At 43.6% G+C, this 15,999-nt stretch overlaps 1 protein-coding gene across 3 annotated transcripts in view; it reads right to left on the bottom strand.

Moving 5' to 3' along the window:
• Window positions 1–15,999, bottom strand: part of FAF2 (Fas associated factor family member 2) — a 63,555-nt gene that overhangs the window by 29,795 nt on the left and 17,761 nt on the right. For 2 of the 3 annotated variants that reach the window (XM_017960160.3, XM_009209609.1), the window contains exon 2: window positions 571–639. In XM_017960160.3, the coding sequence (XP_017815649.1) occupies window positions 571–618 (48 nt within the window). In that variant the 5' untranslated portion in view covers window positions 619–639. Of the gene's footprint in view, window positions 1–570; window positions 640–11,466; window positions 11,486–15,999 lie in introns of those variants that run through there. The other variant, XM_021939972.1, reaches the window with a different exon arrangement.

Raw genomic sequence — 15,999 nt, 5'->3', positions numbered from 1 at the left:
TACAAAAACCAGTTGTTTTCCCAACAAGATACTAACAAACAGTAGGGGGTAGGGCACTATACCGAGGGATTTAGTCACAAATTTTTCTATGATTTTATAAACTTTCTCACATTCTTTACCTTCCCACACTTTTATTTTTGAGTCATAATTCTGAAAAAAATCTACTGAAAAGATTCCTGCTATGGAAAAACATACGGTTTTGATTCTTTTTTTTTTTTTTTTTTTTTGAGACGGAGTCTCGCTGTGCTCCCAGGCTGGAGTGCAGTGGCCTGATCTCGGCTCACTGCAAGCTCCGCCTCCCGGGTTCACGCCATTCTCCCGCCTCAGCCTCCCAAGTAGCTGAGACTACAGGCGCCCGCCACCACGCCCGGCTAGTTTTTTGTATTTTCAGTAGAGACGGGGTTTCACCATGTTAGCCAGGATAGTCTCGATCTCCTGACCTCGTGATCCACCCGCCTCGGCCTCCCAAAGTGCTGGGATTACAGGCTTGAGCCACCGCGCCCGGCCACGGTTTTTATTCTTAATCAGACCAGAGAAAAAGAAATAAGCTCAGAATGCATCCTATTATACCTCTATGTTCCAGTTATGCTGTTCCAAGGTATGGCGACACTGATCCATAGATTCTATGCCAGTCAGATCCTGAAAAGAAGGATAAAAACAAAAAGTTACTTACAGAAAAACCAACAGTATACATATGAGTATTTTTACACCAAATGCTGCTAGGAAGATACACTAAAAAATGTTACAAGTGGGTGTGAAAGTATGGTAAAACTTCACCGATTCAGAATTTATACAGTCAGCTAACTGTTCTAGACACATAAAGAACTAAAAAAATGATAATTCCTTTTAAAACTTCAAGGCTTTCAACTAGGAGTACTGACTAAGATCAATATTCTCTCGAATTCAAGTTTGAAAAATTAAAGATTGTTCAACCTGTGGGCTAAGCAAAATATTATTTAATGCTAAACAACTATTCTGTTGATAGTACAGGTTGAGCATCCCAAATCTGAAATCTAAAATGCTCCAACATTTTTTGAAACATTTTGAGTGCTGACATGTCTCAAAGGAAATGCATAGTGGAACATTTCAGATTGGAGATGCTCAACCAGTATAACATAAATATTCCAAAATCTCAACACAATCCAAATCTGAAACACTTGTGGTTCCAAGTACTTTGGACAAGGAATACTCAACCTCTAAATAATGATGTAATGCGCCTTTTCTGCAAAACGTCATGCCTTTCATTAACTTATTTCGTTTTATATACTGGTATTAACCTAGTTTATAATATGAACTGTGTAAAACCTAACATACCCCATCCCCCCCCCACAGTTTTTTCGAGACAGGGTCTTGCTGTCACCCAGTTTGGAGTGCAATAGCGCCATGACTGCTCACTGCAGTCTCAATTTCCCAGGCTGAAGCAATCCTCCCACCTCAGCCTCCTGAGTAGCTGGCACTGCAGGTGTGCACCACCACACCCAGCTAAATTTTGGATGTTTTTTGTAAAGACAGGGTCTCCCTATATTTCTCAGGCTGGTCTCCAACTCCAGGGCTCAAGCAATCCTCCTGCCTTGGCCTCCCAAAGTGCTGGGATTATAGGCGTAAGCCACTGCAGTTACAGTATTTTCTCACTATTTCCCTTCAGATATCCAATATTCAGCAAATCTAACAGTTCATGTATGTACACATCTCATGCCCAGAATTTCCACAGAGCTAAACTGTAGCATTCCTTTAAAGTCTAATATAAAAGCCAAAATCATCCATCTATCCATCCATCCTTTCATTTGACAAATGTATGCTATACGCCTATTCTGTACAGCACTTACTTACTATATTGGAGGGATAGAAAATGAATAAGATATAGTCTCTATCCTCAAGAAACTCCTCTAAACACCCAGTAAGCTTCAGGGCAAAGAGACTGATCTCAACCTGACAAGAATGTAGTAGCATGGACTGATGAGTCTGAAAACTGAAGTTCTTGCCTGATTCTGTACCCTATGGCCATGGACAGGCACATTTAAACTCTGAATTTAGTTTCCTTTATGTGCAATGTGAAGGGTTTAATGTGGAATGCACTTCTTTTCCAGAGCTTAAAAAAATGAAACAAAATTCAAAAACCGAAGTTTAGATTTTTAGGTATACAAGTTCTCATTTTTTATAATTATACATGTAGTACAAAAACTTGCAATAAAAAATTTTAATGTTTAAAATACTGAAATTGAAAGGTTCCTTTAAGAACTGCTGGCTTTGACAGTTCTGAGTCTGGATTTTAGGTCCTGACCATTATAGAATTCTTCTCATTTGACTATTCCCTTCTGGCTTCTAATAGGACCCCCTTAACTTTCAATGCCCTACATTACAACCCACTAAAGGATTGGGATGTCCAGGGCTCCTCCTTCTCGCTGTGGATTCTCTTTAAGAATTGGACTCTAGGCCAGGGGTGGTGGCTCACGCCTGTAATCCCAGCACTTTGGGAGGCTGAGGTGGGCGGATCACTTGAGGTCAGGAGTTCAAGACCAGCCTGGCCAACATGGTAAAACCCCATCTCTACTTAAAAAAAAAAAAGAAAAAAAATTAGCTGGGCACATTGGTGCTGCATACCTGTAGTCCCAGATACCCAGGAGGCTGCGGCAAGGGAACTGCTTGAACCCAGGAGGCAGAGGCTGTAGTGAGCCAAGATCATGCCACTACACTCCAGCCTGGGTAACAGAGCAAGACTCCATCTCAAAAACAAAAAAAAAAAAAAAAAAAAAAAGAATTGGACTCATCCTAACATCTTCCCAGTGTGCAAATGACTGCTCTCTCCTCTAAATACCAAAATTGTTTTCTCTCTCTCTTATGTGCCTATTGTTTCCTATCTTATGATTATTTACATTCATTCTATTGCTGTCTCAGAGGTAATGTAAGTTCTCTGAGAGCAGGGAATGATTCACTGTAATATTCACTAGTACCAAGCACACAGTATGGGCTTAAATCGTTGTAGAAGAATCAGTCCAAGTTAAAAGGATCTTTTTGTATAAGCTTCAGTCATCATAGCTATAAGCTGAAATCCTCTAGACACTATCAGAAAATCTCATTTTACATTAATACATTATATTTTTAAATTTTGTTTTGGGATTTTGTTTGTTTGTTTGTTTAGACAGGCTCTGTCTGGCTCTGTTGCCCAGGCTAGAGTGCAGTGGCACGATCTTGGCTCACTTGCAACCGCTGTCTCTCAGGCTCAAATGATCCTCCCATCTCAGCCTCCTGAGTAGCTGGAACCACAGGTGTGTGCCACCACGCTTGGCTAATTTTTCTATTTTTCTTGGGTAGAGACAGGATTTCACCATGTTGCCCAGGCTGGCCTTGAACTCCTGGGCTCAAGCGATCCTCCCGCCTTGGCCTCCCAATGTGTTGGGATTATAGGCGTGAGCCACCATACCTGGCTGTTGGGGTTTTTTAACTTCAAATGTTCTGACTAGATGCCAAGCTGGTTGTTAAAACTTACAAATTTGTAGAATTTTCCTGAAAATCAGTAAGGCAGGAAAGAACTCAGGAAGCAGTGTTTGTTCTTAAAGCTCCTCAGCTGATTCTAATGTACAGCCGAGCTGGGAAATCTGTGGTATTAACAGTAATTCTTTTTTTTTAGATGAAGTCTCGCTCTTGTCCCCCAGGCTGGAGTGCGATGGTGGGGTCTCAGCTCACTGCAACCTCCACCTCCCGGGTTCAAGCAATTCTCCTGCCTTGGCTCCCCAAGGAGCTGGGATTACAGGTGCCTGCCACCACGCCTGGCAAGTTTTTGTATTTTTAGTAGAGATGGGGTTTCACCATGTTGGTCAGGCTGGTCTCGAACTCCTGACCTCAGGTGATCCACCTGTCTCGGCCTCCCAAAATGCTGGGATTACAGGCGTGAGCCACCACGCCTGGCCGGTATTGATATGTAATTCTAAGTAGGAGTAGAGATTATAAATCCCTCCCTAAAATAACTTTTAGGCTGGCACAGTGGCTCACACCTGCAATCCTAGCACGGTGGGAAGCCAAGGTGGGTGAATCACTTCAGCCCAGGAGTTAAGACCAGCCTGGACAATATAGAGAAACTCCATTTCTATAAAAAATACAAAAAAAATTAGCCAGGTGTGGTGGTGCTCCTGTAGTCCCAGCCACTCAAGAAGGATTACCTACTCAGGATCACCTGAGCCTGAGGAGGTCAAGACTGTAGTAAACTGCGCCACTGCACTCCAACCTGGGCGATAGAAAGACCTTGTCTCAATAATAATAATAATAACCTTAAATAAATGGTTATAAACACTGCAGGAGAGAACAGAGTGACTGCCATCTTTAATATACTGAAATACTTAACCTAACTTGCAACCAAAACACTTTTTAAGTAGTAAAGCAGGGTGAGCTGGAAACCCAACTGAACAAGCCTGCTTTCAATCACTACTGATCAGTACTAAAACTATGCCCTAGAAATAAGTGATGCTGGACACACCTGGGACAGGATTATTCACTCATATATCAACATACATTCACTATATATCCAGGATACAGATACAGTCCCTGCCCTCTTTAAATTTTCATCCTACTAAATGGAGACTGGTCAAAACAAACCACACATACTGAAGAAAATACACTAACAAAATTTTCATTTTGTTCTAGAAGATTCCTTTAGATTGGGTGCTCAAGGAAAGCTTCCTCAAGGAGATAATATTTGAACAGAGATCTGAATGAAAGATAAGGGGCCAGTCATGGGGAAATATCTGGGAAGAGTATTCCAGGCAGAAGGCCAACATATGCAAAAACTCTGAGACAGATAAAAACCCACAGAACTTTACAGCAGAGTGAACCTTAATGTATGTAAATTTAAAACATCATTTAAGAGATCAGAGGATCTCTGGATGGAACACAGACTTTGACTTTGACAAAAGAATTTAATTGTCTAGAAAATATGTGAAACAACCTCCTCAAAGGGGGATGGGGTGCTAACTAACAAACTTTGGAAATGAAGTCTGTAAGACTAAAGGCAACAGGAATTACACATAAGCACAGTCCTCTACTTGGTAAGGTTTTTCTCCATGGGAGTATGTATTAATTCTGAAGCCACTATATCTGCATATGTATCCCAGATTTGAACAATTAAGTAAACATCATGAATGGTGAAAGCCAGTTTTCTCACTGTAAAAGTGGGAGGTGACAGATAACCAAAGGAAGAAGGCTAGAATGGATAGAGTGGTAATGGACAGAATTGGAAACATCAACTCATGTTTAGCTTAATATAGATACAGATGACTGCATACAGAAAAACTTAGTTTAGTATATACACATGCATATCCCTTGCTCAGTCAGCTGAAAGGCCCTACAAGCAACAACATCCCAGTAGCAAGCACACCTAATGCCTAGATCTTGGTTTCTAATACCATTCTCTAATAAAAAGAATCAGGGCTCCTTGGAGAAGTGGCTGATTCTAGGACTGGGGCCAGAAATATATAAGATGTGCCTAGAGAATCTTGTGGTCAAAAGGATAGAGGAGGCTGGGAGTGGTGGCTCATGCCTGTAATCCTGACACTTTGGGAGGCCAAGGTGGGAGGACTGCTTGAGGCCAGGAGTTCAATACCAGCCTGGGCAACACAGCAAGATCCCATCTCTACCAAGGGGAAAAAAAAAAAAGGATAGAGGACTCAACTGAAAAAGATCCCAGTGACTAAAGCTCGAACACTTTCAGCAATAAAATATTCATGATATAAATACATGGCTGAATAAATAAATTGGGGAGAATAGAAAAATATCCTGTGCAGAAGAATTCCAAGTAACTTATGTAGATATTTTACCTTTACCTTCAAGGAAGTAGAACATAACTTTTCATTCCTTCCCAGAATGGGCTAGGCATGGTGACTTCCTTCCAAAGAATACAGTATGGAAACAGGGGCGGGGGGATTAACAGTGGAGAAACCTGACCAACGCTACCACAGCTAGGTGATCAAGGCCAAAACATTGACAGTGATAAAGCATGCTGAGAGTACCTTTGATTTGTTGTAGTGAAAATAGCACTTTACCTCCGTAAATCTTCCTGCCAAAAACCCATAATCCCAGCTCCAATTATGAGAGAAACATCAGGCAAATGTCAATTGAGAAATATTTTACAAAATATCTGACTGGTACTCCTGAAAACTGTCGAGGTCACCAAAAACAAGAAAAGCTCAAGAACTATCACAGCCCGGAGGAACCTAAGATATGACTACTAAATAGTATGCAGTGCCCTAAATGGGATCCTGGAACACAAAAAGAATATCAGGTTGGCCGGGCGCGGTGGCTCAAGCCTGTAATCCCAGCACTTTGGGAGGCCGAGACGGGCGGATCACGAGGTCAGGAGATCGAGACCATCCTGGCTAACACAATGAAACCCCGTCTCTACTAAAAAATACAAAAAACTAGCCGGGCGAGGTGGCGGGCGCCTGTAGTCCTAGCTACTCGGGAGGCTGAGGCAGGAGAATGGCGTGAACCCGGGAGGCGGAGCTTGCAGTGAGCTGAGATCCGGCCACTGCACTCCAGCCTGGGTGACAGAGCGAGACTCGGCCAAAAAAAAAAAAAAAAAAGAATATCAGGTAAAAACTAAGAGAATTAGAATAAAGAATGGACTTTTGTTAATCATAGTGTATCAGTGGCCGGGCGCGGTGGCTCACGCCTGTAATCCCAGCACTTTAGGAGGCCGAGGCGGGTGGATCTCGAAGTCAGGAGATCGAGACCATCCTGGCTAATATGGTGAAACTCCGTCTCTACCAACAATACAAAAAAATTAGCCGGGCATGGTGGCGGGTGCCTGTAGTCCCAGCTACTTGGGAGGCTGAGGCAGGAGAATGGTGTGAACCTGGGAGGCGGAGGTTGCAGTGAGCTGAGATCGCGCCACTGCACTCCAGCCTGGGCGACAGAGCGAGACTCTGTCTCAAAAAAAAAAAATTAATAATAATAGTGTATCAATATTGGTTCATCGATTGTGACAAGTGTACCACACTAATAATGCAAGGTGCTAATAGGAAACATTCAGCATGAGATTTATAGGAATTTTCTATATTATCTTCACGATTTCCTGTTAATATAAATCTAATGACAAGTTTATTTAAAAAGTAAAACAAAACTTGAAGGAGGGAGGAAACAAGAAGGGAGAAAACACTGGAGGCAGAACCAGCTTGACAAGTTGACAGATAAGGTCTGAGAAGTAGGCAGGGGAAAGATCATTCATGTCAGGCAATATTTTTCCATTTTACCTGTATAAGAACCACATGAGGAGCCCTGTTTTGTCTTTCTTTCTTTTTTTTTGTAGAGATGAAGATTTCACTACGTTGACCAGGCTGGTCTCAAACTCCTGGCCTCAAGTGATCCTCCCACCTTGCCCTCCCAAAGCATGAGCCACCATGGTGTGCCTATATGAGGGACCTTTTTAAAAAATGCTACAAGCCGGGTGCAGTGGCTTATGCTTGTAATCCCAGCATTCTGGGAGGCCAAGGTGGGAGGATCACTTGAGCCCTGAAGTTCAAGACCAGCCTGAACAACATAGCAAGACCCTGTTCTCTACTTTAAAAAAAAATAAAAACAGGCCGGGTGTGGTGGATCACGCCTGTAATCCCAGCACTTCAGGAGATTGAGGTGGACAGATCATGAGGTCAGGAGTTCGAGACCAGCCTGGTCAACATGGTGAAACCCTATCTCTACTAAAAATACAAAAATTAGCCAGGCGTGGTGGTGGGCACCTGTAATCTCAGCTACTCGGGAGGCTGAGGCAGGAGAATCACTTGAACCTGGGAGGCAAAGGTTGCAGTGAGCTGAGATCGTACCATTGCACTCCAGCATGGGCAACAAGAGTAAAACTCTTGTCTCAAAAAAAAAAAAAGAATGTATAGATAGGGATGAGAATCACTAATCCAGACCCTTCATTCTAAATTTAGTGACAGTGACATGATCATATGCACATTTTAAAGTAAGTCATTCCTGTTTGCATATGAAGTCACTGTAGAAAGCATGAAAGACAGCAAGACACCAGCAAGATTATATAGATGAAGTCCATGGAAAAGAGAATGATGGCATAGAATAGAATGACAGCAGTGAAACGGAAAAGAAATGGACATATTTGGGGTTTATTTTAGAGACAGTGCCAAAAGGATCGGATGATAGATTAAACATGGGGGGGTGGAAGAGAAATATTAAGGTGTACTCAAAGGCTTACGCAAATGGAGTAATGGTGTTATTTACAAACAACGAGGTAAACTATTTACCTTTGTGAGAAATTTTTATGTATGGTAAAGTAAATCTGTCTAAAAAGAACAAGAGATATAAAACCCCTCATTGCTAAATTTGACTGGCTTTAAAAAGGTAAAAAGAATGGGAGGCCGGGCGCGGTGGCTCAAGCCTGTAATCCCAGCACTTTGGGAGGCCGAGACGGGCGGATCACGAGGTCAGGAGATCGAGACCATCCTGGCGAACACGGTGAAACCCCGTCTCTACTAAAAAATACAAAAAATTAGCCGGGCCAGGTGGCAGGCGCCTGTAGTCCCAGCTACTCAGGAGGCTGAGGCAGGAGAATGGCGTAAACCCGGGAGGCCGGGCCAGGCGCGGTGGCTCAAGCCTGTAATCCCAGCACTTTGGGGCGAGCCGAGGCCGGATCGAGGTCAGAGTCGAGACCGCTCCCTGTGGTTGTCACGGTGGTCCCGTCTCTACTAAAGGTAAAAAGCCTTAGCCGGGCGGCCCGGCCTGTAGTCCCAGCTGCTTGCCAGGAGGCTGAGTGGGAATGGGCGTGAACCGGGTGAACTGCAGTGAGCTGAGATCTGGCCACTGCACTCCAGCCCTGAAGCGACAAGCCGAGACTCCGTCTCAAAAAAAAAAGAATGGAAAAAGTGGAAACAGACTGCCAGATGAAGGTAAAAACGCTATTTCATCACACTAAATGCGTTGTGTGGGAACTACCTGACCTCACTGCTAGTCAGCAGGATAGTTTTCTAGTGATCTCTTCAAAAAGCCAAAGTAAGCTAGTGTGCTGAACTCATTTGGCATTCACCGTCTGGAAACAGTTGCATTCATAACTCAGACAGGGTTGATTACCTGGGTTTTCTATCGGTTTTTTTAAACCTAGTATAAGTTAGGTAGAGTTTATTTATTTATTTATATTTTTGGAGATGGAGTTTTGCTCTTTGTTGCCCAGGCTGGAGTGCAGTGGCGCGATCTCAGCTGCAACCTCCGCCTCCTGGGTTCAAGTGATTCTCCTGCCTCAGCCTCCTGAGTAGCTGGGATTACAAGCATGCGCCACCACGCTCGGCTAATTTTGTATTTTTAGTGGAGACAGGGTTTCTCCATGTTGGTCAGATTGGTCTTGAACTCCCAACCTCAGGTGATCTGTCCGCCTCGGCCTCCCAAAGTGCTGGGACTACAGGTGTGAGCCACTGCGCCTGGCTGGTAAAGTTTAAATATTAGAGAAAGATTAGAAATGGTGTGGGGTAAGAGGCTACCCTGTGGTGGTTCCAATCATTAGTAATACAATTGGTTTACATTTACATATTTCCTTCTAGTTCCCCACACTCCAAGGAAAAGGTTTAGGGCTTGATTCAACCTCTTTTATAATTAAATAAAATTATTATAGGGGAAACTATTTAATGGTCTTTTCTTCTCCATTCTAGACTGTATGTATGCTGAGGAAAATCCATTCATCTCTGCCTTTGATGTTTACAGGAGTCTTCTGGTGTTTTCTCTCCTGGCTAGAAAACCAACTTTTCCACCCCACCTCTCACATCACTACATACAAGTCAAGGTTTGAGGAGACTTCTCTATTTTCTCTTACCTGTGTGAGACTTCTCTCTTTTAGATATTTATAACTTTGCACATTTTACAAAATACTTCCTTATAACTCTTCATAAACTTCATACACTCTTCATAACCATGGTTATACAATACTCTAACTGGCTACAACAATTTACATATAGATGTTACGGCTGCTTCCAATTTTCACTATTAAAATAGCACTATGATGAACACTACTATTTATAAAGTTTGCCTGTATTTAGGATTTCTTCTGGATCTAGGTAAAACTTGGAGCCAAAGAATATACATTATTTTTAGAGTTCTTGACCCACAGTGCCAAAACGCATTTCGAAAGGACTATTCCAATTTATATTGGATGGGCTGGATTCAATAAGTCAAATGCTAAGTACGTCTCAAGCCAATATTCATTGCCATTTCAGTGCCAACCAAAGTTTTGCAATGCCAGATTTGTTCAGAGAGAAAGAATACTGCAGTTTTGGCTGGAGATATTCCATTAGCTTTGCTACCAATTCTCTGCTCAGCAATAAAATGTTTGGCTATCAGCACTTCTGGAAGAGAGGTAAAACAGAGAAGCAGAGGAATGCTAGACTTACATCAGTCACAGGCTTCAAGCTCCCACCAAAGTAATTTCTTCAGAACTCCAATTATAATTCTTTTTTTACAGTTTTTTATTTTTATTTTCAGAGACAGAGTCTCGCTCTGTCACCCAGGCTGGAGTACAATGGCGCGATCTCAGCTCACTGCAACCTCTGCTTCCTGGGTTCAAGTGATTCTTCTACCTCAGCCTCTGGAGTAGCTGGGATTATAGGCACCTGCCACCATACCCACCTAATTTTTGTATTTTGAGTAGAGACAGGGTTTCATCATGTTGGCCAGGCTGGTCTCGAACTCCCGACCTCAGGCGATGCACCCACCTTGGCATCCCAAAGTGCTGGGATTACAGGCATGAGGCACCATGCCCAGCCTAAATTTTTTTGTATTTTTTAGAGAGAGGGTCTCTCTGCCACTCAGTCTGGAGTGCAGTAGCATGATCATAGCTCACTATAACCATCGGCTCCTGGGCTCAAGTCATCCTTCTGCCTCAGCCTCCCAAGTAGCTAGGACTACAGGCATGTACCACCATACCCACTTTTTTTGTTTTGTTTTGTTTTGTATTTTTTTTTTTTTTTTTTTTTTTTGAGACTTTGAGATGGAGTCTTGCTTTGTCGCCCAGGCTGGAGTGCACGATCTCCGCTCACTGCAAGCTCCACCTCCCGGGTTCACGCCATTCTGCCTCAGCCTCCAAGTAGCTGGGACTACAGGCGCGCACCACTATGCCCGGCTAATTTTTTGTATTTTTAGTAGAGACGGGGTTTCACCGTGTTAGCCAGGATGGTCTCGATCTCCTGACCTCGTGATCCGCCCGCCTCGGCCTCCCAAAGTGCTGGGATTACAGGCGTGAGCCACCGCGCCCGGCCTTTTTTTTTTTTTTTTTGAGACGGAGTCTCACTCTGTCACCCAGGCTGGAGTGCAGTGGCCGGATCTCAGCTCACTGCAAGCTCCGCCTCCTGGGTTTACGCCATTTTCCTGCCTCAGCCTCCCGAGTAGCTGGGACTACTACACTCGCCCGGCTAGGTTTTTTGTATTTTTTCTAGTAGAGACGGGGTTTCACCGTGTTCGCCAGGATGGTCTCGATCTCCTGACCTCGTGATCCGCCCGTCTCGGCCTCCCAAAGTGCTGGGATTACAGGCTAGAGCCACCGCGCCCGGCCCATACCCACTTTTTTTTTGTTTTTTTGGGGGGGCATAGATTGGGGGGGGGGGTCCCACATGTTGCTCAGCCTGGTCTTGAACTCCTAGCCTCAAGTGATTCTCCCACTTCGCCTTCCAAAGTGGTGGGATTATAGGTGTGAACCAATGTGCCCAGCCATGATTCTCTTTTAAAAGGAACTTTCTTTTGAGGAGGGAATCTATACTCCCAAGACTCAGTGCAATGCCTTGGCATAAAGTAGGAAATGTTTGAATAAATGAATGAATCCTATCTCAGTCTAACAATCAACTTTTGTTTATCTCTCTCTAGTTTCTTTCTTTTTCTTTTTTTTTTTTTTTGAGACAGATTCTCACTCCTGTCGACCAGGCTGGCGTGCAGTGGCGAGATTCCAGCTCACTGCAATCTCTGCTTTCCGGGTTCAAGTGATTCTCCTGCCTCAGCCTCTCAAGTAGCTGGGATTACAGGTGCCCACCAACACACCCAGCTAATTTCTGTATTTTTAATAGACAGGGTTTCACCATGTTGGCCAGGCTAGTCTTGAACTCCTGATCTCAAGTGATCTGCCCCCCTCAGCTTCCCAAAGTGCTGGGATTACAGGTGTGAGCCACCAAGTCCGCCCTTCTAGTTTCTTAAACACTGATCTTCTCATTATTACTCATTTATTCCTACTCTGTTTCAGGAACTAAGATAGCTATCTTCACATTTTCCTCAACGATCCTGTAAGACAGATATTGCTATCTTGCCTATTATCAATTGAGAATGTTGAATCTTTGAAAAGAATTACATGAAAGTATCCCATACCAATTTGGGTATACCTTCTTTGTGATACCTTCTTTGAGTCATGCTTTAGTAAGAGAGAGATCAGGGATCACAGTATTTCAAAAGCTAGTCTCCAAGTGACTGACACCTTCTTGTCTTCTGACTTGGGAGAGGAGGAAGTAAGTGCTTAATAAAGGTCAGCTAAAACTGGCATTATGTGAGCATGGTGGCTCATGCCCATAATCCCAGAACTTTGGGAGGCCAGGAATTTGAGACCAGCCTGGCCAACACGGCAAAACCCGGTTCTGTATAAATACAAAACAGCCTGGTGTGGTTGTGCATGCCTGTAATCTCCAGCTACTCGGGTGGCTGAGGCACCAGAATCGCTTGAACCTGGGAGATGAAGGTTGCAGCGAGCTGAGATGGCACCACTGCACTCTAGGCTGGGCGAAAAGAGTGAGACTGACTCAAAAAAAAAAAAAAAAAAAAAGTCTATTGACACCTAAGGTGGCTTGAGATAGCATTGTACAAATTAGCTGCAATGGATATAAGGGTTAACTATGGCACCCCCTTCTCTAATCTTTTAGGGCCGAGTGTCTAATGTCATCAACTGCCACCATAAATCCCCCACTGGTCTGGGACATACAGGTGACAGAAAAAAAAAAAAAAAAAAAGGAAAGAAAACCATCCATTGGGCAAGTCCATCCCAGTCTGTCTTACTGAGAAAAATCCATTGCTCCATGATCCTTTCCCTCCTTCCTCCTCCCTTCAGAGATGACTCCCCTTCCATAAACTGACTTTCCAAGGATTTTGGAGAGCACTGCATTTAACTATAGCAACTTAAAAATGTAATTGCCTGATAGTATCAGTGGGAGAAAGGCATTATTTACTTTTGGGGCATTTTACTAGAGACTGAACCCCAATCAATCTCTAATAAAATGCACAGGGGAGACTGGGGAAGTGTGTGAACTATTCTATACTACTTTCCTACTTCAGCTTTGGTCAAGCATCTAGTAAAATATATAGGGGAGATTGGAGAAGTGTGTGAACTACTTTCCTACTCCAGCTTTGGTCAAACTTCCGCCTCTCCCAAGTCAGAAGACAAGAAGGTGTCAGTCACCTGGAGACTAGCTTTTGAAATACTGTGATCCCTGATCTATCTCTTGCTAAAGCATGACTCAAAGAAGGTATGGCAAACAATAATAGATGGTGTGTAGTATTTTAACAAGATGGCTCAAACAGCTATTTGGATAGGGATTGGGTAACCAGGGTGTAGTCTCCTCATTTTCCTAAGTGGAGTTTATCTTTCCATATCTCATCTGTTTACACTAACAAACGCTGCACGGGGTTGGTGTGAAATCTCAGCTGAGATCTAAATACTCTCTAAATTCCAATTGGCTTGTTGGTTTTAGCTTGCTAAGAATGCGTATTTCAGGTCTTGTTTTCAGTTATTCCCAGAGAGAAACTTGGCAAAACTAGGGATCTTTGTTCTCTCCTTCCGACCACACAGACAGCTTTGCTTTGCTTTATGTAATAGACAGTATGCCTTCTCTGATAGTAGCAGGAGAAATGAAATCTGAAATCCGTTCAGGAAATTAAGTGATCGTGGCTAGGCTCTGATCTAGACTAATTCAAACTCTTAAACACACTCAGATCTTTATTATTCACATTTAATTACTGATACTCCAAATTAAGTACCGGCAACTTACTAAACATCTACTACCATGTAATAAAATAGATACTGTAAGTATTGAAACCCTTATTTTCATCACTGAGAAAGCCAGAGATTCAAAATGTACATGCCTTGTCTAGGAATATGCAGATAATGGTAAATGGTGGAGCAAAGACTGAATTCTAGACTAATTACTTCCAAAGTCCAGATTCTCTCTTACGCCAAAATGCCTCCCATTCATTATTACTAGAAATTGTATTGTTTTCTTTTTTTTGAGATGAAGTCTTGCTCTGTTGCCCAGGCTGGAGTGCAGTGGCATGATCTCGGCTCACTGCAATCCCCGCCTCTTGGGTTCAAGTGATTCTCCTGCCTCAGCCTCCCAGGTGCCCATTACAGGCATGAGCCATTGTGCCCAGCTAAAATAGCTTTCAATAAATCCTTAATTCAGAAAATTTCAATTTCTGGGATGGGCATGGTGGCTCATAACTGTAATTTCAGCACTTTGGGAGGCCAAGGAGGACAGATCACCTGAGATCAGGAGTTTGAGACCAGCCTGGCCAACATGGTGAAACCCCGTCTCTACTAAAATACAAAAATTAGGCAGGCATGGTGGCAGGTGCCTGCAATCCCAGTTACTCAACAGGTTGAGGCAGGAGAATTGCTTGAATCTGGGAAGCAGACGCTGCAGTAAGCCAAGATTGTGTCATTGCACTCCAGCCTGGATGACAAGGGCCAAACTCCATCTCAGAAAAAAAAAAGAAAAAGAAACTTTCAATTTCTTTATTGTATATACTAGTAGCTGAATACCAGCCCATAGATGTATATAAAATTGTTCTCCTTTAGGCATAAGATCAACAAACATGTTAATAGTTTTTCTCTATGGACAAAGGGTTTGGAGTCAAATAAGACTGGAAAATGGTGCATATCTGGCTAGGCTCCGTGGCTCACGCCTGTAATCCCAGCATTTTGGGACGCTGAGGCGGACAGATCACTTGAGGCCAGACGTTCGAGACCAGCCTGGCCAACACGGTGAAACCCTGTCTCTACTAAAAATACAAAAATTAGCAGGGCGTGGTGGTGCATGTCTGTAATCCCAGCTACTCAGAAGGCTGAGGCAAGAGGATCACTTGAGCCTGGAAGGCGGAGGTTGCAGTGAGCTGAGATTGCGCCACTGTACCCTAGCCGGGGAGACAGAATGAGACTCTGCCTCAAAAAAAAAAAAAAAAAAAAAAAAGTGCATATCAAATATCTCTTTTCAAATACCCCTTTTAGAAATCTGCAATATGCCGGGCACGGTGGCTCACGCCTGTAATCCCAGCACTGTGGGAGGCCGAGGCGGGCGGATCACGAGGTCGGGAGATCCAGACCATCCTGGCTAACACGGTGAAACCCCGTCTCTACTAAAAATACAAAAAATTAGCCAGGCGTGGTGGTGCGCGCCTGTAGTCCCAGCTACTCGGAGGCTGAAGCAGGAGAATGGCGTGAACCCAGGAGGCGGAGCTTGCAGTGAGCCGAGATGGTGCCACTGCACTCCAGCCTGGGCGACAAAGTGAGACTCCGTCTCAAAAAAAAAAAAAAAAAAAAAAGAAATCTGCAATATAGGCCGGGCGCGGCGGCTCACGCCTGTAATCCCAGCACTTTGGGAGGCCGAGTCAGGCGGATCATGAGGTCAGGAGATCGAGACCATCCTGGCTAACATGGTGAAACCCCATCTCTACTAAAAATACAAAAAATTAGCCGGGCGTGTGGTGGGCACCTGTAATCCCAGCTGCTCGGGAGGCTGAGGCAGGAGAATGGCATGAACTCAGGAGACGGAGCTTGCAGTGAGCTGAAATCGCGCCACTGCACTCCAGCCTGGGTGACAGAGCAAGACTCTGTCTCAAAAAAAAAAAAAAAAAAAAAAAAATCTGCAATATAATCTTCTAAAGGCTTTGAAAGGTTCTGCTTCTAGAAAAAAAGAAAATTTAATCTCACAACTTCACATAAGGGAAGGTCTAAAAAAAAAAAATACTAACATCCCTTGAAGAATTTTCACT

Source organism: Papio anubis, chromosome 5 (assembly GCF_008728515.1).
Source record: "Papio anubis isolate 15944 chromosome 5, Panubis1.0, whole genome shotgun sequence".
Classification (NCBI taxonomy): Eukaryota; Metazoa; Chordata; class Mammalia; order Primates; family Cercopithecidae; genus Papio; species Papio anubis.
The sequence above is the reverse complement of the archived record's forward strand: the minus strand, read 5'-3'. Positions and strand labels throughout refer to the sequence as shown.